General features: G+C 35.2%; 1 protein-coding gene across 2 annotated transcripts in view; it reads right to left on the bottom strand.

The window, feature by feature from the left end:
* Positions 1–24,730: 24,730 nt before the first annotated feature.
* sns (nephrin adhesion molecule sticks and stones) overlaps positions 24,731–27,985 on the bottom strand; it is a 177,564-nt gene continuing 174,309 nt past the window's right edge. For both annotated transcript variants that reach the window (XM_085200068.1, XM_085199980.1), the window contains exons 28-29: positions 27,767–27,873; positions 24,731–27,442 (exon numbers count right to left, since the gene is read on the bottom strand). In XM_085200068.1, the coding sequence (XP_085056194.1) occupies positions 27,194–27,442; positions 27,767–27,873 (356 nt within the window). In that variant the 3' untranslated portion in view covers positions 24,731–27,193. The remainder of the gene's footprint in view (positions 27,443–27,766; positions 27,874–27,985) is intronic.

Here is a 27,985-nt window from a genome sequence, read left to right as displayed (position 1 = left end):
TCATGTTAAGAGTTTGTCAACTTTTATAAGTTGTCCCGTTTTATAAGGTGTCCCGTTGACGTACATTTGCACTATTTTATTATAAGTTTTTTATTACTATTTTAAATAAACCCTACAGACCGATTTTTTTTCTATATAAGCTGTACTTGGCTTAGAGCTACATAATTATCTCTAGGTATTTAGTTCCTCAAATAATAGAGAATTAATTATTGGATTGCTCTTTTCTACATTCACAATTTAAATAAAGATCTTATCTTAGAGACTTATCTATTGAAATTAAGATCTTAAAAATGATTTAGTAATTTAATTTGTACTTTATACAATTTAAAAAATCTAGATTTATATTAATTAATTAAAATATAAGTCTAATTTTTTTAAGAAGTAATGTCGCTAAGTGAATTAAGATAATTTTGTATTAAAATGTCGTATAATTTTATCATAGAATTAAATGTTACGTTACCTTTTTATTATTCGAATGTTATTAGAATTTTAATATATTTCAAGATATTATTCCGAGTAGAATTTATAATTGATGATAATTTTGTTTCTGAATTTTTAATGAATGCTGTTAAGGGCTGTGAGTAGAGTAATACTGGTCGCACTGGCTGGTTTAAATCCTACTTTGGGAAATATTGATATACATACCTTTTTTTAGAATCTCGCTATATTCCGCTGCAGCGGAATTGGCAGAGGGAACCTCGTATGATATATTCACACGAGGTTCTCTCTGCAAACTCTCTATTGTCCATGCACCGCTCAGTTTCTGAGATATTGAGTGGTGAGTGTTAGAACTCAACTTCGTCCTTTGTCTTTTGAAAGCGAAGAACAGAAAACTTTTATTACTTAGTAAAAACAATAATATAACGAAACACAATAATTTCATAAACATTAATATTTATCTATATATTGCATATGAATTGAAAGTCGATCGGTTTAGTTCACTGATATCCGGATATTTTCGTTCACCCGGACAACCTCTGAACGGCTTATCCGGTTAAGCTCGTCTCAAGACCGGTTGTAAAGCGACAGGCTTTGTGGTATTTTATACTACACGCCCGGATTTCGATGTTCATAACGGTTTATCTTTTGTTTTGATTTTCTCTATATAAATAGAATTTTAAACTACACGCTGTTTCCCGCATTTAGCGAGGTTGACAAAGGGAACACAGTGTTATGACACTACGTTCTTCAATTACCGTTTAATTTTCGATATTTTTCTTTATCTTGTTATCAAGGCAGAAAATGAGTATTATAAATTTTCGAGTACGCGTTTACAATCAGACACAGCTGCATATATAGCCTTTAAAATAAGTTTTTTTAGTTACAAATATTAAATGGAGAATGTAATAGAGTATTTTAATATCGGGGTCCTCTGCTTATCCTGATTTGAGACCTTTTTCCACAATTTCGCTGTATCCAGGGTATAGCAGCATAGGAAAAAATTGCTTAATCAACGCGTGCGTAATTATTATAGCGAAAGACACCGTAGGATAACACATAAACATTTTTACATAAACCAATCAAGTTTCCAATGAAAAATGAAGAAAGGAGTGTTTTAACACTATATTTTCCCCATTTCCCCAACACTAATGATAATAGAACTATAGTAGCACATTCAAAATCTATTCAGCAGCGAAATGTAAACTGTTTTCAGTAATGTGTTGTCATTCGTGTGCATTAGTCGAGTACTTTGCCAGCCGGTGCTCAGTGTCCCCTACTATGAAATGTAAGAACTGTAGCATTTTCTTTAAATTTATTATTAAAGTTTAAGAAATTTTAAATTAATTTAGTCGAATTCCGTCATTCAAGATCGAATGTACCAGAGAGGAGAAATTGAACAAATCAAAATGTTAATATTTCCCGTTGCTTGGACCAAGTCCACAATCAACGCATTTGGAGTCCTGCTGTCCAACTACGTCAGTCGGGACCTAGTGATAAGACATTTTGTTCCCATTAAGCCTTCACTTCGTTCGTTTTCATTTTCTGTTGACCTTTGAGGCATTTCGTTTTAAGGAAAAAAGGAAACCTTATAAGATCATTTTGTTATCCGTCTATCTGTTTGTCTGTCTGTTAGGAGCCTTCATCTCAGAAACGCTTGGAGATATCAAGCTTATATTCAAAAAGCAAAGCTCAAAGCGCTAAAATACGCGTATTTCAATGCTATGAAAGGAGTCAAAATGATTAGCGTACTTTCTGTTAGCCTAGAATTATGAAATTTGGCAGCTAGTATCTATCTACACGTAGTAGCTTAAGGAAAAATCTGAAAACTATACATTTGTGGTTAAATTCTTAAAAAATAATAGCTTTAAAAAGGGGGCAAAATTTGGTATTAAAGCGGCTAGTTTAAGTGAGGTATCAGAAAGGGCTAACCTAAGCCTGAATTTTAGAAAAAGTTCGAGACGTTCAACTTTTGTACAGAACCCTCAGTGGGCGAGCCCGACTCACGCGTGCCCGGTTTTTTTTTCTATATGAGGTTTCATAAAATATTACATCGCGCTCGATAGCGATAGTGAATGTTTTGACTATAGTAGTTTTGTATAACCTTGAATAGTTTTCACACATGCATTTTATTTATGAATACGACGTACATATGTGTAAATTTGTGATATGTTAAATCATCAAACAGCAAATTTTATACTTTTTAACCTAAATTTATAAAATTTTAAATTATGTTTCTGGATTTCATATAATAAAAATCACTGATCATATTTTATGTGTAAATTATTTATGTTCCCTGCGGTTCACAGTACGATTGGAGCAGCTTCAAACTTTTTATCCCCTAGGGGGGTAGTCTAGGGAAATCTGGTGTTAATCCACACATCTTTCCATTATCCACCAATTTTTTTAAATTATTAATTTCGCCGAGTGGTAATTGAACTCACAACTATTCCCACGATGGTCTTTATAGAGTAATAGACGTTTAAAGCAAAAGAAAAACAAATTTTAATGTACCCTCAAGGATGGAGGCATACGAGAGTCCCACGACAAAGGCACACTTAATAAAGGATGTAATGTAACGCATCCTCTGAATACTCGTTTTAGGCATTTTCGGTCTCTCAATTCGTATGAGAGTCGAGAGAGAATGAAAAAAAAACCATGTTTAAATTTATTTTTACGTTCTTGTATGGAATAGTAATTATGTAATTTAGTTTCATTCATTGTGTGCTGAAAAAAACTAGACCTTAGCTTTGAACAGATGTTGTGCAAACATGTTCGTGCAAATTTTTTTTTTAATTATTCGTGGCAAATTTTGTAGTAAGTAAAATTTCTGACCTTCCCGCACGTGGGAAACCCTCCCCAGTTACCCCCCACCTTCCTACGTCCATGGGCCTCGTATGTACATATTTTTATGTTAACGCTATAATTCTCACATAAAAAAAAAAAAAAAAGCAAAAGACTGGGTACGGCTAGGGCGTCGCCGCAAAACGACGCGCAGGCACATCGCCCTACACCTGCGACAAGTGGGCAAGGGCTACCGTGTCATGTACGGGCACGGCTAAAGACGCTAGTACCCAGCCGGAAACTCCGCTTTGCAACGTGGAATATTGACTCTCTGACCGGACGATGCAGGGAACTCGCAGATGTACTCATGAGACGTCGGGTCCAGTGTGCCTTCCTCCAGGAAACACGCTGGAAGGGCAATAAATCCCGTAACATCGGACAGGGTTACCGGCTTATATACACTGGGTCACCTTCGGGTAGAAACGGTGTAGCGGTAGTGCTTTCTGAAGAGTTTCAGAATGGGCTCCTTGAAGTTGACCGTCGCTCCGACCGCTTGATGCGAGTGAGGGTACTGATTGAGGGCGTTATCACAAACTTAATCAGTGCCTATGCTCCCCAGGCGGGATGTAGCGCGGCCGAAAAGGAGACATTCTGGGAGCAGTATGAAGGGGTGCTACTTGCTGTGCCGTGTACCGAAGTGGTCTTAGTTGGGGGGGACTTAAACGGGCACGTCGGTAAGGCTGCTGAGCCGTATGAACGTGTTCACGGGGGTTTTGGGCACGGTCTTCGCAATGCGGAGGGAGAAAACATTCTGAGAACCTGTATTGCGTCTGATCTGGCCGTCGTGAATACGTTCTTCCAAAAGAATTCTCAGCACCTTATCACGTATAAGTGCGGGTCCCACTCAACTCAAATAGACTACTTATTGACCAGACGGTGTCATATGGGCAGGGTAACTAACTGTAAGGTCATTCCAGGCGAAAGCCTAACGGCCCAACATCGTCTTCTTGTCATGGACTTTAACGTCACTCCGAAGAAGAAAGTAGCCGAGAAACGTAGGCCTCGCATCAACTGGTGGTTGCTGAATGGACCGATGCAGACCGACTTCCTGGCAAAGGTGAAAAGTCATAATCTTTCGACTAACACCGAGACTGCTCAGGAGGCTTGGGATCGGGCTCAGTCGGCAATCATTGCGGCAGGCAGGCGAGTTCTTGGCGTTTCTAGGGGAGGACGTGTCATCGACAAGGAGACATGGTGGTGGAATGACGAGGTCCAGGAGGTGACTCGTGAAAAGAAGGCTGCCTTTAAGAAGTGGCAGGAATCTAACTCTCCTGAAGACAGACTGGAGTACACAGTAGCTAAACGTGCCAGTAAAAGAGCTGTAGCCAGAGCCCGCAGTGAGAGTTTGTCACCATTGTATGATAAACTTGAAACTGTGGAGGGGCAGAAGCTCATTTACAAACTGGCACGTTCCCGGGATAAAGTGACGCAAGATATCGCAAAATGTCTTTGCGTCAGAGATTCCCAGGGCACGCTGCAATCATGACTCTGTGAAGGAGAGGTGGAGGAGCTACTTCCAGGAGTTGCTGAATACTTAGCACCCATGCAGTCTTCATCACGACCCACCGCCTAACCTCGGACTTATTGCCCCAATAACCCTAGACGAAACACGTAATTGCCTTCGACGCATGAAGAACGGAAAAGCGGTGGGACCTGACGACATTCCGATCGAAGCGTGGAAATCGTTGGGCTCTCTTGGTGTACTCATGCTTACTGACCTTTTTAACCATATCTTGAACACTGGTAAGATGCCGCATCAGTGGCGGCTTAGCTTTATTACCCCTATTTACAAGGGAAGGGGCAGTGTTCAAGATTGTGGTAGTTATAGGGGCATTAAGCTTATGAGTCATACCATGAAGCTCTTCGAGCGCATGATCGACCTCAGGCTCCGCCGAGAGTGTACTGTCTCTGTCTCAATATGGATTTCAGCCAAGATCGGGCACCATGGACGCCATTTTCGCCCTCAGAACTTTGATGGAGGCATACAGGGAAAAAAGGAGAGCTCTGCACGTGGCCTTTTTAGATCTGCAGAAGGCCTTTGACTGTGTGCCTCGTCAGTGTATCTGGTGGGCATTGCGATCCAAAGGGATCCCTGAGGCCTATATTGAGATTATCAGGGGCATGTACCACGATTCCGCTTCTATGGTTAGGACTGCTGTTGGCGACAGTAGACCCTTCCCGATTACAGTGGGGGTTCACCAGGGCTCGGCTCTAGTCCGTTCTTATTCAATGTAGTGCTCGATACTGTCTCGGCTCACATCCAGGACCATCCTCCATGGCTGATGATGTATGCCGACGACATAGCACTCATTGCCGAGAACCGACTGACGCTGGAGCGTAAAGTGAACCTCTGGAAGGGTACGCTTGAGAACGGCGGTCTTAAACTAAATGTGTCGAAGACAGAGTACATGACCGGCGGGAGCCGGGACTCGAGCACCATCCTTATAGGTCCTGAGCCAGCCGTTAAGTCGGAGAAGTTCAGGTACCTTGGATCCGTTATGCACGAGTCTGGAGGCATCGACCACGATGTCCATGGCCGGATAAGCGCTGCCTCCCGGGAGGTCACTGGTGTGGTCTGCGACCGCAGAATACCGCCCAAGCTCAAGGGGTTGATATACAAGAGCATCGTCCGACCGGTTCTTTTATACGGCAGCGAATGTTGGCCAGCACTATCTCGGCACACTCAGGAGCTTCACGTCACGGAAATGAAGATGCTGAGGTGGATGTGCGGCGTAACGCGGTCTGACCGCATACGCAACACATTCATTCGAGGCAGTCTTGGGGTCCGTGACGTAGCGGATAAGCTCCAAGAGCGTCACTTGAGATGGTTTGGCCACGTTACGCGCCGGCCTAAGAACTATGTCGGACGCAAGTGCCTTGCTATACAAGTTCCTGGGGCGCGACCTACCGGACGCCCAAGGAAGCGCTGGTTGGATGTCGTGATGCAGGACATGAGAGCCAATGGTCTAACCACCGAGGACGCAAAAGATCGTGCAAAGTGGAGTAGGTTAAGTAGGAAGGCAGACCCCGGTAATAGCCGGGATTAATGCCAGGAAGAAGAAGAAGAAGAAGCTATAATTCTCACATAGTTTTTATGTTAAGACTCTCTGTTCCTGTTAAGACATTTCGCTGAGCGGGAATGGAACCTATAGCCGCTGCACGCTGAGAACCCCGCTACGATGGAAACAGACAACAGTGGTGTGTAACAGACAACAGTGCTATATACGACTAATCAATCCACTTTAACAAGACGCCTCGTTTGTAATCAAGTTTTCTTTGAAACATCTTTCTTTTGTCTAGATCTAGATATATTATTAGGTCAAACATTGTTTTTTATCTTTTGTTCGGTCTACATTTTGAAGTAAGTACATTCAATTGGCAACAAACCAGTTCTTATAATAGTCATATATTGGTAATGTAATTTTGTTTTTTATTTGACTGTAAACGTGATAGGATACGACTGACTAAACGATGGTTACGGGTTCAATTCAAGGTAATGAATAAATAAGATATTTTTTTTAATTTTCTCGCTCTGGTAACGAGGCAAAGCGCGGCGTAGATTTCTGCCACACAATACGCAATATCGTGAAAGATGGGCGGGAAGTGGGGAAAAGAGTATCTTAACACTTACATTACATTAAATACACTTCATTTCTACCTACCTTGCTATTTGGGAAAGAACGTAAAGCTATATTGTCGTAAATATTTTCTTTAGTTTCTCGCTATATCCCGTACATAGCACGGTAGGCAGACGGAACCTGGTAATCTAGTATTAGGCTTCTACAGTTAAAAAAAATATATAACAAAAAATGAAACTAGAATCCACTATCATCATTATCTTGCTTCAATTTAGCACCGCCCTCCACCTGCAGTTGAATATTATAACAAATTATAATATTAAGCTCCTTGATTCATCTCGGAAGCTCTGGAACGGAAGTGAATCAGATAAAGCTACAGACGTTGAATGCTAAAGACAGCAAAGGTACCGTATATATATAATTATATAATTTATATCTCGCTCTTGATGATAATTTTGAAATATTCTAAATTAGAAGCTTGAATTGTGGCATAGAAGTATGAGTGGGTTCGATTCCTATTTGGGTTAATGATTACTTATATTATTTTTACTTTTTTTGGATTCCGCCAATGAAACTGAAATATCACGAAAGCGAAGTCACGGTCGATATAATATATTTCTTTATACCAATTCGTTCTACTCACATGTGCTCTATCTATTCGCTGCGATTTCGATTTTATGATTAGATTCATATGAAATTTATAAGCCTTATATATGTATGTATGTCTGTGTGTATGTCTGTGTATAGATAACATTTAAACGTAGTAGTGGCGTGTCATGAATAAATACATATGTAATTTTATTGTGTATGAAGATTGATGTCGTAGTTTAGTTGGCTAACTGTGAAAAAGAGTTTGGTATTCGAATCTCACTTTTTTAATTTTTAGTAAAACTTTAAGTAAGACCATTCGTGGCGCAGGGGAAAAGTGTGCGATAGGTTGTAGGTTTGATTGTCAATCGTGAAAATTAAATATTTATTATGTACATTTCCTCACTTTACCTATTTAATTTCAAATTCTAAAAGCGAGTGCTTTTAGAATTTGGCAGAAAGTGGGGAATGAAAGAGTGAAATGGGAAAGAAGTATTATCCTAGCAATGGGTTCCTAGGTTACCTCTGCCTGCTCTCTAAAAAAAATAATTATTAAGCTAATAGATAGTTTCTTATATCTTGTAAATTGTGCTCCTGCATCACGACTGGCCTCAAGCCTTAAGATAATTATATAAATAAATATAATCTTCTATATATATAAAAGGACTTGTCCTCACTGACTGAGGTAAGACGCACGCACAGCCGTAACTGCTCATGGTAGAAACGTGAAATTTGGACAGATGTTTACTTTCGTAGTCTGGACATCCACTAAGAAGGGATTTTGAAAAATTTTAACCTTAAAGGGGTGAAATAGGGGTTGAAAGTTAGTATGAAAAAATTTTTAAATCGGCACCGATTCTTATAAAATTTGAAATTCAGACTCTTAAAAGTATTTAATTGAACACGTGTTTCATGGTTTTCTAGAATTAGTTCCATAAGGGTGCAAATAAGGGGTTGAATGTTTGTATGGAAAAATTCTTAAATCGCCACCGATTTTTATAAAATTTGAAATTTAGACTCTTGAAAAAATTTAATTGAACATGTGTTTCATGGTTTTCTAAAATTCACCCCCAAGGATGCAAATAAGGGGTTGAAAGTTTGTTTGGAAAAATCTTTAAAATGCCACCGATTTTTATAAAATTTGAAATTTAGAATCTTAAAAATATTTGATTGAACACATGTTTCATGGTTTATTAGAATTCACCCCTAAATACGTAAGCGAAGCTGCGCGCGTCCGCTAGTCAAAAATAAAGCTACCAATCGCACAAACATAAACAGGTTACTATTCATAAGTCAAAGCCATACATTTGAATTTAAAGTAAACTCATTATAACGTAAACCATTAAAAAACGCCGAGCCTATAATCTAGTTAGCTTAAACAACAATGAAACCCGCAAATTCTGAATAAAGGGTCTAAAATACCCCACGGATGAATTCATTTCATTGTTCAAAACTCATTAGTTGAGCACAATGGAAGATAGTGTAAAGATTGGCGCAGTCGAGAGACTCACTTGTCGTCTTGGATAGTAACTGATAGTTATTTGAAATTATATAGTTGACTAGTGACCCGCCTGGCGTTGCCGGTTTGAACCACGCAGTTATTTACTAATCTGAATCGCTTTCGTGTTTTAGAATTTTTTCGACAACACAAATCTTTTATTGAATCGGCTGCAACTTTAAAATGATAATGCTATTAGTATTAGTATAATGCTATTAGTAGCATTATCATTTTAAAGTTGCAGCCGATTCAATAAAAGATTTGTGTTGTCGAAAAAATTACTTTATATTGATAGATTTTTTATTTAGAGACCGATTTAAATTAAATAAGAAATCCAAAAGATAATAATGAAAATTGCATTTTTTTCTTATATTGTTTCATCATTTATTAATTTATCACTAGTTAGTTATAAGAACTTTAATTTTATATTGAAGTCAATATTATTCATAAAAAAAAACCTGTCTTCGTTTTATATATTTCTTGAAAATAATTTAAATATAACATTGTGTAATCCAGTGAATGATAAAAATTCACAGCTTCGTGCTTTTTCCCGCTCGGCGTGTAGGTATAGAAACCGTTATTACCGTTGTAGTGTTAAAACACTCAATTCCCAGTTTTCCGTCCAATATTCGAGATTACAATTAAAACACATATTATTACAATGAGATGCGACAATTTCGTCGCACGTCTATTCTCCCTCTAAGACTTATTTGACGGTTGGCGAGTGGCCAATATAAAATCGGGCCGATTTTATTGGCACTGTTTTCAGCAAAATTATAGACCATGGATATTTGTCACTGCGGAGCTGAAACGATTATTATTTATATTGAAAAATTTTTATTTAATGACGTGTCAGTATGAATGTTTGTTACAAATTTTGTGTTAATGTGAATTATACAATTCTCTTCTCCTTGCTTGTTCTCAGTGTGGCATTGATATAAGCTTGATGTGGTAGTAACTTTAACTTTAGTGTATAATAGCTTCATTTCCGAAATATCCAATATACAGCTGTGCCAATATTTTGATTGTATTATGCACAAACGTGAAATATGAACGCGACGGCTGTAGGTTCGATTCCCCCTCGAGGGAAGTATTCAATATTTTTATAACCTCGTATTCTTGTTCTTTATTTTTCTCTACTTTAGTAACGGGGTAAAGCGGGGCTTTCTGCGCCGTTACTCAATATACAACGCTTTAAGAATTTGATGGAAAGTCGGAACGGAGTGTATCAATACCAGACTCCCAGATTTCCTCTTCCTACCCTACTATGTGCGGGAGCAATGCCACCAATAATATTCTTTTCTTATATATCTTAAATGTACAGACACCGATCCATTATGATTTTTTTATAAGTATAGATTAAATATATTTAGAATACCTGACATTTCGTAAACTTTACCGTGATTACGAGTAGAATAAATATATAATAGTTAAATGTTTCTCATTTAAAATGGGTTAAGTGTACATTTTATTTAATCAGATCTTGGGAACGGTGCGGGCTATTTAATATGAAATGCAATTTATGTTTTAGTTTGGTATAAAGCATATATATGCCGTAAAAAAACTCAACACATAACTATTTTAGATTTACAAAACACATATAATAATTTCATTCAAAAGCATCTATTTAATATGGATATTCCAGGGTTCCACAATCCTTGTTTGAACTGTACGTAATTAAAATTGGGTGGATATTACCTGGAATGGCTTTAAGATATTTGGTCTTAACCCTCGTTTCGATTCAAAATGAATTTAATACTTCACTTTTGTAATTATAGTAAACTATGCCTAAGTACCTATAGGTAGGGTATGTTTGAAGTGCTTTATAAGTGTGGAGTGATTTAAATCCTTTTGTGGTCAGATTTGGTTGTACAAGGTGGATTCTATAATAGGATAGCGTCTGTCTGTCATCGTGGCAGTCGTGAGTTCGATTCCCAATCGGAGGAATGGATTATTTTGATTTCCTCGCTCCGGTATTGAGACAAGTTAAATTTCGCCACTCAGTATACAATGTCTCTCTCTCTCTTCATTTACTCGAATGGAAATCGAACCCACAACCTGTCGCGTTTACAGTAACCCGTTTGGACTCCTGGGCCACGACTGGCCTCACCATAATAGATTTATAATACGCAAATATACATAATATTGTTAAAACATGTATTTAATTTTATTTGAGTACCAATTTTTCACGGTGAGACAAACGGCTTAATGTTGACTCATTAGCGCGTACAGGGATGAACTGCGGTGAAAAATATTATATAGACATTTTAATTATTTTTTACTCATTTGTATTGTGATCAATATGGTTTAATTATAACATACGAAAAGTACTCAACATGCACTGCTTCCAGAATTCGGCGGAAAACGGGAAACAAAATGTCTTACTAGGAACGGACTATTTTAATACTAGATTCCCAAGTTCCCTTTGTACGGGATACTTACAAGTGGAAATTACCATTTTGTGTCCATTTTATTTTTTTTCCTTTTACAATTCTTTACAGCAAGACTCTGAAATCACTGAAATTTAATTAACGACAGTTTAATATTTTCTATCCCGGAATAGAAATGTTATTTTTCGGACAAAAGATATTTGTGCAATAAAACATTAATAAAAAATGAATATCGACAAAATATTTTATATTTGACATTAAAATACTATTTGTCTACATTCACTGAATGATATTATTTTCATATATATTTGTTTCAATAGTACACAATAAAGATTTATTGTCCAGTCATGCATTCACCTAAAATTTTCATTTCAATAAATGGGTCTATTCATTATATTCGATACTATCAATTTACTCTACATAGTTTCGATATAATTTCCCAACAAAATTAAACTTAATAACTTTATTTAAATTAAACTCAATAGCTTCACGTAATGTACCGCACATAGGAGGCAAGGGGAACTTATGTTAAAAAATTAAGTCAAATAAACTCAAAGTAATTTTATTCAAAATAAGTAGGTACATGCTTCAGTTTTTAATTTTTCTAAAAGAAGACACTCGTATTGTATGGCAACACTTCTTATTTCCAGAGAGACCAAATAAACATAATTTATTCTTCCGAGGGAGAATCGAATCCACAACGTTTACAGTGAGACAATGTGACATTCCGTCACAACGTCCTAACAACAAACATGTTTATAATAACATTAAAAATAAAAAAAGAAATAATTTCCAAATATCAATTCCGTCCCTGCGGCGCCACGCTTCATTACCAATACGTTCGGTTCAATAGTGTACAAACGTTCCCGCCATAGTTTTTCGTGTTTCTGTTTTAAAATAACATTTTACGCTTTTTACGTTTTATCGCGTATTTGTACAATAATATTGATGTTACGTCGCGAGAATGTAAAAGATATGAAAGTTAAATTATATTTTTAAACAATATTGTTTTAAAATAAGTAATTTGGTTGTTTAAATAATAACTTTAGGCCGTCACTGCGTTCAGCCTCTATGCGACATTTATTTTCCTAGGTGTGTAATAAAAAATTAAAAAATTGAAATATTTCATCATCTCCTTAACAATTCTTGCCAAAACGAATACAAACGACAATCGGAAATCGAACTCCATACCATCTGAATGCACGTCACACCCACAGTGGCAGAGAGATATCGGCGGAACTCACTACGGTGCTTAATGGCCCTGGAATTAGTTTCCAGTAGTTTTCTGACAGGTTATAAATGACTTCTGTCTATAAAGTCCCCACTGAGGGGCCGAGGTAGCTTTCTCATTTATATATTTAAATGCGATAAGATGTTTATTTTCTGTGGAAGTTAGTTACCTATTTATTTGTGGTTAATAGGCCAGGGGCATATGCGTCCGACTGTAAGCGCGACTTGTTGTGGGTTTGATTCCTGTTACCGAAAGGAAATATTTAATATTTTCATTTCTTACCTCTGGTAACGAGGCAAAACGCGACGTTGAATTTTCCAACTCAACAAGTAATAGCTTCAGAATTTGGCGGTAATTGGGCAGCGGATGTGTCTTAATGGGAACGGAGTGTCTTGACACTAAGTTCCCTACCTACCACTCTGCCTATGTGCGGGTTGCAGCGTCAAGCTAAAAAAAATTAAGAAAAATTGTTGATGGCACTCTGTTCCCCTATTACCGCCTAATTTTCGAGACATTTCGGATTTCAGTACCCAAAATCAAAGTGGCACTTTGTGTTTACTCACAACATTTTTTAATATAATATATAAAACAATATAGTGGGAACATAGAAATAAATAATAATATAATTATTATACAAATAACTTAAAAGGCAATGGCATTAAATATAGCCGAGAGTGTTAATTTCCCGCGAATTTATTGTCCTCCGATCGTGAATATATTAGGGAGTAAAAGTGCTCTGATTTATAACTGAAACGCGTAATATAGTATAAGAGGTGGTGACCTTCATTTTATTTTATAGGCTTCGCCTGCTTAAATCTATCGTTATATTATAGCTAAATTTTACAAATTTTTTATATAAATTGTAGTCTATGCTTTATTTTGATGTATAAAATATTTCATTGTAAAGTTTCATCCAAGTCAACATGAAAATGGAACAAAACCTCCATATTCATAAACTTTCACGAACAAAGCGTCTACCGTCTACGTCTACCAAAGCGAAGAAGTAAAGATCTCTCTGAAGTGGACATCGAACCTACAACCGTCGCGTTTTACAGTCGATTGCTTTCAGTTATTCTAGAAACATTATAATGTAAAATAGATTAACTCGTAACATTCCTAGTCAGTGAACACGTTAGTAAATACTAATTGCATTTGAAATTAGGTATTAAATTGACAGATATTATACTCTAAACATTGTGGTTTTGTGACCTATTTTGCGTTCCTGTAATTTATTAACGCTGTTCTGGTGCAGTAGGCTCTTTGATTGCATATATGTCGGATGGATGTGAATTCAATTTTTGTTTCTAAAAATTTTTGTTGAGGTTTATTATTGCAACATTTGTGTGTTCGATTGTCATTAGGGAGAGTGAGCTATTTCTAATTTTTATTGCTCTGGTAACAAAACAAATCGCGTTGAGATCCGCCACTCAATACACAACTTCTGGAAAATTGAACGAAAAGTAGAGAATGGAGTGCCTTAATGTAAGAACACGTCTTTTCCCATTTTTTGATGCATTGCTTGGCCACAAGCTCTATGTTCATTGGTTATTTCTCCTATCAGGGGTATGGCTATATTTTAATTATTTTCATTTTCCCGCCCTGGTATATAATGCGCAGGGCTGTGTTTTGCTTCTCAATATTCAAAGTCGATAATAGGGTCGAAATTGGAAAGGGAAAGGAAATTCCTTTTATCTATCCTACTATGCGGGAAAAAGCGTTAAGTTATTATAATATCCAAGAACCACACTTTCATAATCTACTGTAATTTTTATTCCTATAAATAATTCTAAAGTCAATTTTAAACGTTACCTCCTAGCCTATAACCGGCGCTATCCGGTTGGAAGCAGTTTTATCCGGCAGACGTTCCACAACAAAATGGCGGCGTAATTTAGATTGTTGGTAGCGAGCCGCAACTCGATTTCGGTTGCCTTTTGCCTGGTTAATGGTGTTTGCTGTATAAAGGTGAGGTTTTAAGATATATTCCTAAAGCTTTTGCGTATTAACTGACGGTTAGGACTTATTTTGTTTCTTTTTTTTTATTATAGAAGTTCCGCATTGTATGACATAATGTTTGAATGCATACGTGACGGATGTGGGTTCGATTCCCACTCGGGGGAATAAATTATTTTCATTTCTTTGCTTTGCATACAAGGCAAGAAGAAGGCACCAAGTGCCACTTAACACGCTACATGTTGAAAATTAGGGGGTGAGTGGGTAACGGAGTGCCTTAACACTAGGTTCCTTCTGTCTACCTTGTTATACCCTGGAAACAGTGAAACCACAAAAAATGTTTCCTCTGCCTACTTTAATAAGTTCGGGATACTGCGTGATGCTAAAAAAATATAAATTGTAGCATTAATCTGTTGAAATTCAAGCATGTAACTTTTGAACTTTACCCTTTACGTGTTGTAGAGGTCGAAATGGTGGTCTGAAGTAGACTGTTCTTAAAATAAACGAGCATCACAAGTTAATAATATATTCGTAGAAATTTGTAGATAAAATTAATTTGTTTATTGTTAATAAGTAGAAATTGTTAATAAGTAAAATGATTTATTTTGAATTACAATTTAAATACGTAAATGAAGAATGGAGTCATTACACTCGTACCACGGTGATTCATTGTAGAACATGTCAATCAGCAATTCTCTATTGAAAATTGAAAAAGGTAAGTATAATTAAAAATATGTCACGTTACGAACATCGATCAAGAGTCGCAAATTGTCGGGTTATTTTGTGTTTTTTTTTACAATTCAATACATATTGCTTATTTTAATTATTTTTTGAGGCCGTCCTGTTTTAGTGGGGCAGCGTTACTGTAAGCGCGGTGGTTGTGAGTTCGATTTCGACCGAAGGAAGCACGGCGTTGAGTTGAGAACGGAGTGTAAGACACTAGGTTCCCTCTGATTACCTCCCATATACAGGTACAACGTAAAGCTGTTCAAAGGTTTTTGTGAGACCTTGTAAAAATATAAAATTACACGTATTGCATAGTGTATACTCTACCAGGTATTTTATTATGAACTAGCAAAGTTATGAGAAACATATATGAAAATTACATGAAAAACTTTTGAACTCCGCGAGCGGTGAGATTTTGTTACTGTTATTGGGCTTTAGTTCTGTAACTATAACACTCAAAGCTGATCGATGAATTATTAAGTTATATTATTATTTATTTATTTTTAGCTTCACGCTCTATCCCGCTTATAGCAGAGTGGGAAGAGATACCTCAGTGTTAAGTACACTCCGTTCAACACTTTTCGTCCAGGGAGGCTTAGGAGCAAAATACCGGCTACTTTTAATCCCGGTTTCTTGCAGGATCGAGATTTACAAAGAATTTAACTTGTCGTAATGGGAACGGAATGTCTCAAAACTAAATTTCCAGGTTCCCTCTGCGTACCCTGTTACATATGAAACAGATCGGGAACGGAAAAAATCTACACAAAAAAACTGCGGGCGGCGACTAGTTCAACATAAAATTTTTCCATTTAAAATACAAAATTCAGTATTAAAACGGTGAAACCTAAATGCCATTATAACAATAGGACGGCGGATCCGACCGCGAAAAGACAAGGGATTTACTTAAACAAAATTATTAATTCATAGCTCAAACTTTGTAGTTCCCTACTGCTACAGTTTTATAGTTCACCATTTTAGGTCGATTCTACATTTTGTTCGAATTAATAAATTTATGTGGGGTACGGAGTGTCTAACTCTAGGTTCTCTCTGCCTATCCTCGTGTATGCGTGATACAGCGTGAAGCGTGATTTTGTTTATATTTTTTAAATAAATTTATGGTAATATAAAATTTGAGAACCTAGTGTTAAGATATTCCGCTCTCAATGAGCCACATAATTCACCGCCAACCAGAGGAAGGAAATAACAATTTTAAATATTTTATTTGCTCGAGTGGATATGGAACCCACAACCTAAGCTAATTATAATTGCCAAGTTTTATGATGACTGATGATGCAATTATTATAACGGGGTCAAGTTCAGTTATTTAGATAGCCTATATGGCTATAGTCTAGTATAAAATTCAAGCCGAAAAAACTTCTCAAAACGCGGTGGTTATGGGTTCAAATTGCTTCGGTGGGGATATCTATAAATTAAATGTATATGTAAATGTTCTTGTATTATAGCTGAATGGAAAAAATAAGAAAAAACAGAAAGAATTAAGATGATGTCGTGTGACAGTGCTAGCAAACACGATGATTAAGTGGTAATCGAACCCGCTATCGCATGTCCCATTTACAATTACCCCTAAACAGTCAAAACCCACTAGATAAATGCGAAATCACAAGCGCTTTTATAAAACATTTGTCCCACAAAAGAAAGCTCTCTACAAAATGCAAACCGCCCCTTAAAATATAGTTCAAACCAAATTTTAGCATATCTTGTACAATTTAAATTTTAAAATTTCATACTTATTCATTGCGGGTACTTTAGTGCAGACGTTTGTGTTAAATGTTACTTGTATTTGATTTTGTAAATCAGTTTTCAACTTTGTATTTTATAATAGAAAAGATATAAAAATATAATATTAAAATACGCAAATAATGCTCTGGCACTCTGTTGAGTGTCTCCGGAATTCGGAGGAACATGGAGAACAGAAGTGTCTTAATGGGAACGGTGTGTCTTAGCACTAGTTTCCCAGGTTCCCTCTACTCTGCTATGGGAAGGAATTATAACAAAAGTACACCATCCTATCATACAAAAAACCCTGTCCTTGCAATATTTCTGATCGCCAAGACCAAATAAAGTCATTATAATAACGACTCTCGCACCATTAAATTCATATAAAATTTAATTGCTCTATATAAAAAGGTTTAAACGCCATATTTACTATACAATAAACCGCAAAGCTATTGAAAAATCTTTTGGTCTTATTACCGATTTTATATAAATATAGTATGTAGTATGTATATATGTATTGTATGTTGGTAACAAGTCAAGCACGGCGTTGAGTTCCGCCACTCAGGCCGCAATTTCTTAAATACTGCGGTGCGTGGAGAACGGAGTGCTTTAACAGGAGGTTCCTTCAATGTCTACTTTATGTCTATTATGTTTATAATAGACATTGAACCTACAACCATCTCGACATTACCCTCAATGCTGCGCTTTGATTCGCTACCAAATACCAATGCTAGTAAATGAGAATAATTCATTCCCCCGACCGGGAATCGAACTTACAACCTTCGCGTTTATATTCAAGCACTGTACCTACTTGTATCATTTATATTATAAGAATCTATAAATATTTATTCGGGGAACAAGCAACGTAACTTATAACGTAATAAAGCAAATATGTTGTAATCAAATATTTATTATTATTTTCAATCTATAAACCCGGATTGTATCGACTATCGAGTATGGGCGTGCAATTTCATATTTCAACGTTTGTAGCGTCAGCAGAATCATATTTTTTCATTTTTACTTTTGACTTTTTGGCTTTTTTGCAGAATAAATAGTGATAAGGCACATTTTTAAAATTTAACTGACAGTGAAATATATTTGATTATTGAGTGTCGCCACACTTCACGAAATGTCTCGAAAATTGGCCGAAAGTGGGAAAGGACCTAACCCTAACTATGCCTATCTGTTAGGGTAAAAAGAAACACAGTTGGTTTCTTAAAAACCACAATTACGCTGTGGACCGCAAATAGTAGAGTAAGCAGGGAACCTGGGAACCTAGTGTTAAAACAATCTGGTCCCATTTCCTCTCTATCGTTTGCCACTTACTGCCGATTTCGATCAACTAAACGACTCATTTCGTGAGTGGGATTCGAACCCACAAACCCCCTTGTGCCCCTACGGCACAATTGGCCTAGTATTTTTTTTCTATCGCTCCTAATTTATTTTAGTTTCCAACAAGTTCTTTATAAGGGACAGTACTAGTATGAGGGGTATGACGGAGCTCAGTCAAGCGTTTCGATACTTGCCGATAAACGAAAACCTTTTAAGATCCTAAGATTTTGAAGGTACGTAGGGCGAGTGAGGGTCGCGACTGTTTGTTGAAATTACGAAGAGAGTTATTGCCGTGTATAGATATCCCTAAGGGATGTACTCGTACATTCGATTTTTATGTAGTGTTCTTGTTTCAATTTTACGTCTCAAGCATCTTATACTAGTATTATGAAATTAAAGTTTGCTTTAAATGACCGATCTCAAGAATTACTGATCTGAAATGAAAAGTTCTTTCAGTTTTGGTTAGTTTTTTACCGAGGAGGGTCATTTTACCATCTAGGTATTTAGAATGTGCTATGTATAATATAATTCTAAATTATTTCAGCGAAGCTGCATTTGCTGTTTTTAGTTTCATGCTGCATCCCTTGCATCTGCTATTTGCAGGTAGGCAGAGGGAACCTGGGAACTTGGTGTTAAGACTTCTTGGTTTCTAACTGCGTATGTTCATATATAAAAGTATATGAATATTTTTGTTTATTTGTGAAGCTTTACATTGTAAGCCACATATGAGATTGGGCAAATGGAACCTTCAGTCATACTTGCTATAAATCTAAGAATATAATGCGATTTTTCCTTCAAATTGTATACCAAATTATATCACAATAAATACCTATAGCAATTTCAACATTGTCAAGTATTTCAGCGACGCATTTCAGTCGTCTGCTCACCAGCTATGGCAACTGCACTGTATTGTGTACTATTAACATATAATTACGTATAATTAACTGCATAACGCTATTGTAATTAAAGCATTTCTCCTGGGACGTACGCTCCAGTTGAATATATTTGTATAGAAGCATCTGATTTAAAGCGAGACGGTTGTGGCTTCGATTCTCGCTCGTGGAAAATGAATGATTTATATTTCCTCGTTCTGTTAACAAGATAAAGTAGGCGTTGAGTTTCACCATCGAACGAGCCATGTCTTGAATATTGGTACTACATATAGAAAACTCCGTGACTGTGTTTTCCACTTCCATCTATAAAAGAGTAGAAAAGAGTGTATTATAAGAACATTAACTCTCCCCTGCACTATTGATTCCAGAAAATGTATGCTTATATTTCATTTTGAGTAATTCAATCACGCCCGAGTTAAATTGACCTAATTTTGCTCTCGTTCGTTCATCTGCACTTTTTATTTATGTGTTTTTCTTTTTTTCGCCTCCTTTCAACACATTACGTAAAATTTAGTTTTTAATGGATCGTTTCAATAAAAATAAAATTTCTTTTATATACATATAAATGTATATAAAACTTTTTTTTTTAAATTTATACATATATGTAGGTACATATATTCAAAATTATATAAATTTAGAGTAAGTTGCACCTCGTTAAGTTCGCTTTACACATAGTATCTTGGGGTTTCGTACCAATTTCAGGATTGTGACTCAACAGGAAGTAAAAATTATAAAATTTGACAAAATTATGCATTCATTTTGTATGAAATGAATGACAATATTAGTTTGTAATATTTTTTATCTGTCATATAAATAGTATACATAGCAGAGTAAGCAGAGGCTGTAAACGCAATGGGTGGTTGGTTCGAATCCCACTCGAGGAAATGAAATATTTAATATTGTCATTTTCTCGCTCTGGTAATGAGGCATAGCACGGCGTCGAGTTCCGCTATTTAATTAATACGTAATGCCTCCAGAATTCCGAGTAAAGTGAAGAACGGAAGTGTCTTAAACGGAAGGGAGTATCTTAACACTAGCTTCCCAGGTTCCATCTGCCTACCTTGCTATGTGCGGGGTACAGTGTGAAGCTTACTTTAGTTATGCCTACCCTGCTGTACGGAAAAAGTCTGATATCAATATATATATAAGTAGAAACAAAAGTGCCTCAACCGTGAAATATGGAAAACTCAAGTAATTCATTATACGATCGACATACAGACACATACATACATATATATATAAATGATGCAAAACCAGCAAAGTTTCTCACCAAAACCCGTCAGGTACGTAATCCCATACATTTCACGGATCACTAATAAAATTGCGTATCAACAAGATTTGGCTTTTACGCAGCCTTCTATGTGGATGTAGGATTGATGGATGTGATCTCTGGGGGTCTTTTTCGGGGGAATATTTAGTAAAAAGTTATTTCAATTTGGTAAATTATATAAATTGTAGGCGAACAGTATAACTGTACAAGCAGTTCTGGGTTCGATTTCTAGTTCATGGGGTGGTGATGATTTTCATTTCGCGCTCTGGTACCAGACAACGCGTGGGGGTGGGCTCGGCTGCTCTAGTTGGCATATCTAGAAAATTGGCTGGTGTATGGGGAGCAGAATATCTTAATACTAGCTTCAGCATGGCGTTGAGTTCCGCAACTGAATGCGCAATGTCCCGAAAATTAGTCAGAAAGTGGAAAACGTGTTTTAAAATTAGTTTCCTTCTGCCTAGCGCCATGAAAAAATATTGTTAATTTATTTTAAACTTGATTATTAATTTTGATGATAACACTTAGTGATAGCTCTTTCTGCAAAATTTTCGGGACATTGCGTGACGAACGGTGGCCCTTTATCTTGATACCAGAGCAACGAAATTTAAACCACAATCTTCCCATTCACAGTCAGACACTGCTAGCGCTGCGCCAAATTTACCTTATTATGTTCTAAGCTAATTCGTAAATAAAAAATATTGCCTTGTAATATTGAACAGGCGCTCACATATTAACTTAAATATTAAGTAAGCTATATTATTATTAATCGTCTATAAAATAATATAAATATTATTAGGTTTTACGCTGTATCCCGCATATAGGAGCAAGGGTAGAGGGAACCTAAATTCTTTAATTTTGCTTTTATTTTTCTTAATGTAATTGTAATTGTCACGACAGTCTCTAATATTCTTTAAAAACGGGACGATTCCAGTTTCCCTACATTTAAGCTCCGAGTACATCTTTGTTCCTAACATGCTATTAACATATGGTATGAAGTCAATCTTGAATGTTTAGTTGTGGTCCAAATATTACATATTTTATATTAAATTTATTATACCTAATTCTTATTAAATTATTTTTATCTTTTTTGAAGTTTCGAACATTTTGCAGTAGTTCTTTTTTGCAAATGTAGAAAACTAAGTATACGCGTTTAACCTGATTTAACAGTCGCTTAATACATCTTATTGAAATTATTTTGTTTGTTCAATTCACTTAGTATTTTAATTTCTTATTGTAAGTAAGTAAGTAAGGTAGTCCATTTTTGAACGAACGAAATGCCCACAATTTTCGATCTTAAATTGAAGCTTAAATTAAACTTAAACTCTCTGCAAAAGTGATATCAGTCATTATCTACCTCAACCTGCGTATCTCCGTACACATCCTGGGACGGACATACCTACATACGAACAGTTCGATGGAGCCTTCATAGGAATTTGTGTTTGTTATAACCGCCTCAAGCTGTGATGGTGCAAGCGACAAGATTTTATACTATAAATGTTATTTCTTTTTTAGCTCTACGCTGTATCCATAAGGAACCTAGTGTTAAGACACTCCGTTTCCCACTTTCTGCCAACTTTCGATTCTCTGTGTGTTGAGTGGCGGTACTCAATGCTGCGCCTTGTCCCGACAACAGACCGAACAGACCGACTCGAGTGGGAATCGAACCCATAACTAATCACGTTTATAGTCACACCTTGTGCCCCTGCACCACGACTGCAGTCATACTTATTACAACATATGAATATTATAATATTTGTAAACCCCATTACCTATTCCCCACCGGTTGGGTAGGGGTTCAAAAATAGAAGGGTGCTATTTTTGAAGTCGATAAGTACTAAAATACCAATTTGAAATTAAACTTTGGAAATCCGACGTTTTGAAGACTGCAGTATTCCATGGTGACGGGTATCTCTACTATAAGAATAGTTTTGAAGTCAGTTTCTATTTTTTTTATTATTATTCTGTTTAAAGTACAACAAGAAGAGGTACCCTATAAGATTCTAATTTAGTTTCCTTTAGTTTTGTTATAGACTATTAGACTTTCTGAGATAACGTTTTTTCTTCTTTTAAAATTCAGATCTGATGTTGGTTCTCTTTTCCCTTTAGACTAGCATAACTACAAGTGCTTTGAATGTACACAAGCTACTCCTTAAAGCATGAGTATTAGTTAAAAGTCGCATTCAAGATATAATCACTGCACTGCACGGTCTCCCTACAAGCCGAACTTCTGCTATTAACATATCAATATGAACTCCTTCACGCGTTCGGTTGTGCTCCAAGTTAGGAACTGTTGTTAGACATTCTGGCTAGTTTTAAATTTGTTTTTTGTTTTTTAAGGCACGCCGCTGCTACCAGGATAGGCAGGGGCCTAGTGCTGGGAACCTCCGTCCTCTACTTCGATACGTTGCGTGTTAATTGGCCCAACTCAATACTAAGCTTTATTTGTTGGCAGAGTGAGTAATTTCTTCTTCTTAAGTATCGAGCATAACCGAAACCGTCGCACTTACAATCAGACGTTGTTATGGGTGGGATAAAAGATAAAAGAAAGTAATAGAAACGTCGTCGCACAGCAGCACAGGCTTAGACTATAAATATAACAGTTAACACACAAGAGAATAAATTAATTTTATTTTCTCGCTTAGGTAAAAGACAAAACGTGGCGTTGAGTTCCGCCACTAAACTAAAATCTCAAAAATTTGTATGTGGGTGGGGAACGGAGTGCCATAACATTCTTCACACATTTTAAATTATGTTACAATTAAAATTTAACAGTCTCTACCGTAATCAAGCTCATCTCTTTCATGAAATAATGTTTGAGCACTAAGCGTATATCTTGTTCCGTAACCAAACAGTATGGATATCTGCATTTGACGTTAGACCTGTATTTAGCATATTTGGTTATCGCCTCAGATTTTAGACCGGAATATTAATGTCTTTCACACCGTTGCCGTGAAATTTCAGTACCTGTAACACTTAATACACAACGACTACACTAACGGGCTCTATGTACGTCTATAGACCTATATGTAGAATACCTTCAATTTGTTATAAATAATATATTTAGAGATCCAAACGTAGATGTATATTGGATATTCAATGTAGGTTGCGCCTATTCTGTTTAATTGTTTTGTATGTGTATTAATCAGATAATTAATATACTTACTTATAAAATATTAAATATGTAAGATCAAAAGTATATTTAAGATTCCAAATAAAACAGCTTCATGTTCTTTTCCCATAGCAGGGTAGAGGGAACTTAGCGTTAAGTCTTTCTAAATAAACAATCACATTTTATCACCTATAAATCAAAGGTAGGGAAAAAGTGTAAAACAAATTGATTTACCACTTTCTCTCTGCCATTCATATATAATAGAGACACAGATAAGCTCAACTCAGATCTCAACTCAAAACTCAAAAACAGGTCAACAATCAATTACTACGCAGACACTCGTGCTCAGTAAACAAATATTCGTAGTAAGGGGTAGGGTAGGGTAGGTCAGTACACCCATGTGCTGTCGAATTCGATTAAATCATGTCCAGCTCATATCACTGTTGATAGTCTGCGGTTGTGGTTGGCTCTTTGGACTATTTTTAACCTTACACGTTATTAGCAGGTTATAGCAGGTTATAGCAGGTTATATGCTGAAATAAACTATTATAGAGTTAAGACATTTTTTATATTTATTAAAATTTAATTTGTTATTTTTTCGCTCTGGTGTCGTGGTAAAGCACGGCGTTGAGTTCCGCCACTCAACACGCAATGCCCCCTGATTTTCGCGGAAAGTGGGGTACGGAGTGTCTTATCATCAGGTTCCCTCTGCCTACACTGCTGTGTGCGGGATACAGCGTGAAGCTGATAAATATATCTTACATTATATGTAACATTGAAATAAATGAGCTGAACTAATTAACAACATTTGCATTTCTAACCAATTTTAGATAATATGTTGATTTTCGAAAGTATATTATTGTGATAAGGCGAATTTCTTACGATATATCTAGCATATTGGATATAATGCATTTAAATATATGGAAAATATGGTGGTAATCGAACTGTTCAATTTCAATGCTGGAGGCAGAATGCTAGTTACTTGGGATGAGACAGTGCGTACTGTGAGGAGGTCCCCAATCTGGAGCCTAGTCACTGATGGCCAGGACCCTTATTCCGTTATTGGAAGATTTTTTTGTATGTCAAAATTTTTTAATTATATTTAAACGTGTGAACTGTCTGTATGTGTAAAAAAATAAAAATACATATTTAACATATATGCTTTAATCCAATTTATGCTGATTACACATCATGAGCATTATTTACGTAATATCAAAGTCACATTTGGAATTATCGAACAATTTACAACCTTATTACATTATAAAGAGGAGATATTTTACAATGAACGTGAAATGGTATTCTATCATCTTGTAAAATATAAACATCTTGTAAATTAGTTAAGTTAAGTCGTGATTAATTAGAAACGAAATTATTTCAAATATAATTGTAATAATGCAATTGAATTTTTCAATAATATTGTAAAAATAAATAATTAAATTAATGAAGGTACTTCATAAATTATATGAAAATATTATGTTTTATTTTACAAGTTGATAAACGTAATTTAAACACGATTTTTATACAAAATTTTAATGCAACCGTTGAGCACGCATTCATACGAGAAACTGAAAAGAAATATTTTTGTTCAATTAATTGTATATTAATTAATGTATAATTTAATTTCAAAAGTTTAACATTTACTTTCTTTAAATTTAGTTTACCTTTTAAGAAATATTGACAAAATGGTTTGAACATTCGTGTTCCTATAATCTATATGACAAGCTCTTGAGTTTTTAAACAAACATTAACTTTTTATATAACAACAACGTATTCTATAAGCAACACAACTGGCATGGTTTTTTATTTATTAATTACATTTAAAACATGATTTTTACATGAAAAAGTCAAAATACAATTATTTCTTATTATTTCCTTACTATATAAAATAGCAAAAATTAAAAATGTCTTAATCAGTCTACGGTAACACATACCTCGCTACGTATCAGGGTTTAATAATTATATTATTAGCAAATGAACATAGTCAATGTGAATTTATTTCAGCTAAATCATTTAATAATTCTATAATTTATACCTAAAAGTTCGTTTTATTTAAGATTAGATTTTGGCAATATCTTAATTGATATTTTATTCTCAAAATGGCGTAAAATTATAAGGCACGGTTTGAATATTTCACTAAAGTTACTTTTAATGTAGAAGGACGTAACGTAGCTACTATGTTATTCTATTTAACGTTAATTAAACTTAAATGTACCAAAAACAAACATTAAAAAATGATCTACTTTGGCACTTTTAACATTACTAAAGTTAATCTAAATGAAAATTACATTCATTTATTGTTAATAAACGAATAAATTCAATAATGATATGTTTGTAATAATTAGAGGGTTTTCAAAATAAAAGGGGGGCGATGGGGATAAACAAAAATAAAACAAAATAATATAATATATTAGATTTTTTTATTTAAATTCGAAATGTAACAGTAAATATTTTTCCATCTGTAAATATAATCGTATTCTCATTGGATGGATTTTGTGAATTTCGAAAATGTATCCAACAATCTTTATTTAAAGACAATTCAGTCAGATTACTTCATTTAATTTGAATGTTACAAAACGATTTGAAGAAAAAAAATAATAATTAAAAATAAAATAAAGAGTAGCTTAAAATTAAAATATGAGACATAAAAACTTTGGTATCTGTTATAACCGATTAAATTTTGCAGTAAAAGGCTTTGTAATACAAAATTACAATAACTATGTACAATTAAAGTAAGCAGAGATTTAAATTAATAATAATTAATAGAACTTATTATTATTGTCAGTTGAGTATTATATTGTTTATTTACATAATGAAATGCAACAATAAAACAGTCACTATTATATTACAGACTCATAAATTTACTAAATTAACGTAAAATTTGTTATTCAATTGATTTAAATTAGTTTGTTGAATTATATGAAGTGTGGCATTATTTTGTTTAGAGAATTATTAAAAATCATTTATATTTAAAAATAGGTATATCTTTGAGACGTTTTCTCATAATGCAGTAACAATAATTGCTAATCAAATACATATACTTTGAGAAAACTTAATCATACAAACGTTAGGGTAAATTTTAAATTTTCCCATAAAACTCCATAATCGATACAATCGAATACTTAACAAACAATTAGTAAAACTAACCAAAAGAGATCCGTCGCGGGAATCATTGGATTTGCTTGTTCCTTAACATTTTTTTCATTTCAAATGAAATTATTAATAGAAGAGAGTCTGGACGTATTACCTAACAACAAAATTATTGATAATTCAGTCAAACAATTACTACAACCAGACATTTTTTACCCATTAATCATGATTTGGGCACAAAATCTTATATTAAGTATTCTATCTAACTTCTGGACACTTAACACTCTCGAAAGTTCGATCATCATTGTATCACAATCAATGAAAAATTGTTAAAACTATCTAATTTTTACTAGTCCGTATCTATTTACAATAGATTTTACGAGTTCGTCATTTTGACACTTTGTTTAAGTCACTTTGACACTTCGTTTTACACTTCACTTGTGTCTTTCACTTAAAGTCACTTACACTTAAACACTTTATAGTTATTTATTATTTGAAAAGTTTTTTTTTCTTGAATATTATTTAAACGACATGCGTTTCGCTGCGTTTATTATACGATTCATCTATAGTAACATTTTGCCTTTTGTTCTCCTTTTTAATGGTACCATATTGGGGTACGTCTGAAGTTAAATTCTGAACTGTGAGTATTTGACTGGAGTTCTGAGGGGTGCTCGAGGATATCGGGCTCCCATACTGGTACTTGTGTCTAGAGGGATCTTTGAGGATTGATTGTGGCTGTTTGATAGCTGGCGCTTGGTTGATTGGTGGGTGCTGGAAACAATATTGTATTAAAACAATGTAAAATTGAGAGTAGAGTATGAAAAATTGTGCCTTTATTTTATTATTGGTATTTCTTTTAATAATAGTTTTATTTAGGTTGGTGTTATTTATTGTCTTCTAGGAATAAACTATCATAAAAAATCATATAAAATCTATGCATCATGGATTTTGGTGATTCAAGATTTAGGCAGAAATACTCCTTGTATAAAATATATAAAAAAATTGTTTAATCTGACTATTATAATATAACAATAAGCAGGCGAAGCCTCGGTATAAAATATAATTTTACATACGTTATTCATAATAATATAATACCTGATTACAATTCCCCTGGTGCAGCACTGTGACGTCAGGCGGTGGGACGGCCATTTTGTCGAATCTCTGTCGTCTGAGCGTGCCCCCCGCGGACTGCCTGTCTAGACCTGAGCAAATTGTAAAATTGTCTAGATTATCTCTTCATATAGAAATATAATTTTATTATGATATGTAAAGAATATTTTATTATGGTCTTTTTGTGTGGAAAATATAAACAAA

Source organism: Heliconius melpomene, chromosome 1, assembly GCF_056956725.1.
Source record: "Heliconius melpomene rosina isolate 202511_hmr_F chromosome 1, ASM5695672v1, whole genome shotgun sequence".
Lineage (NCBI taxonomy): Eukaryota > Metazoa > Arthropoda > Insecta > Lepidoptera > Nymphalidae > Heliconius > Heliconius melpomene.
The sequence above is the reverse complement of the archived record's forward strand: the minus strand, read 5'-3'. Positions and strand labels throughout refer to the sequence as shown.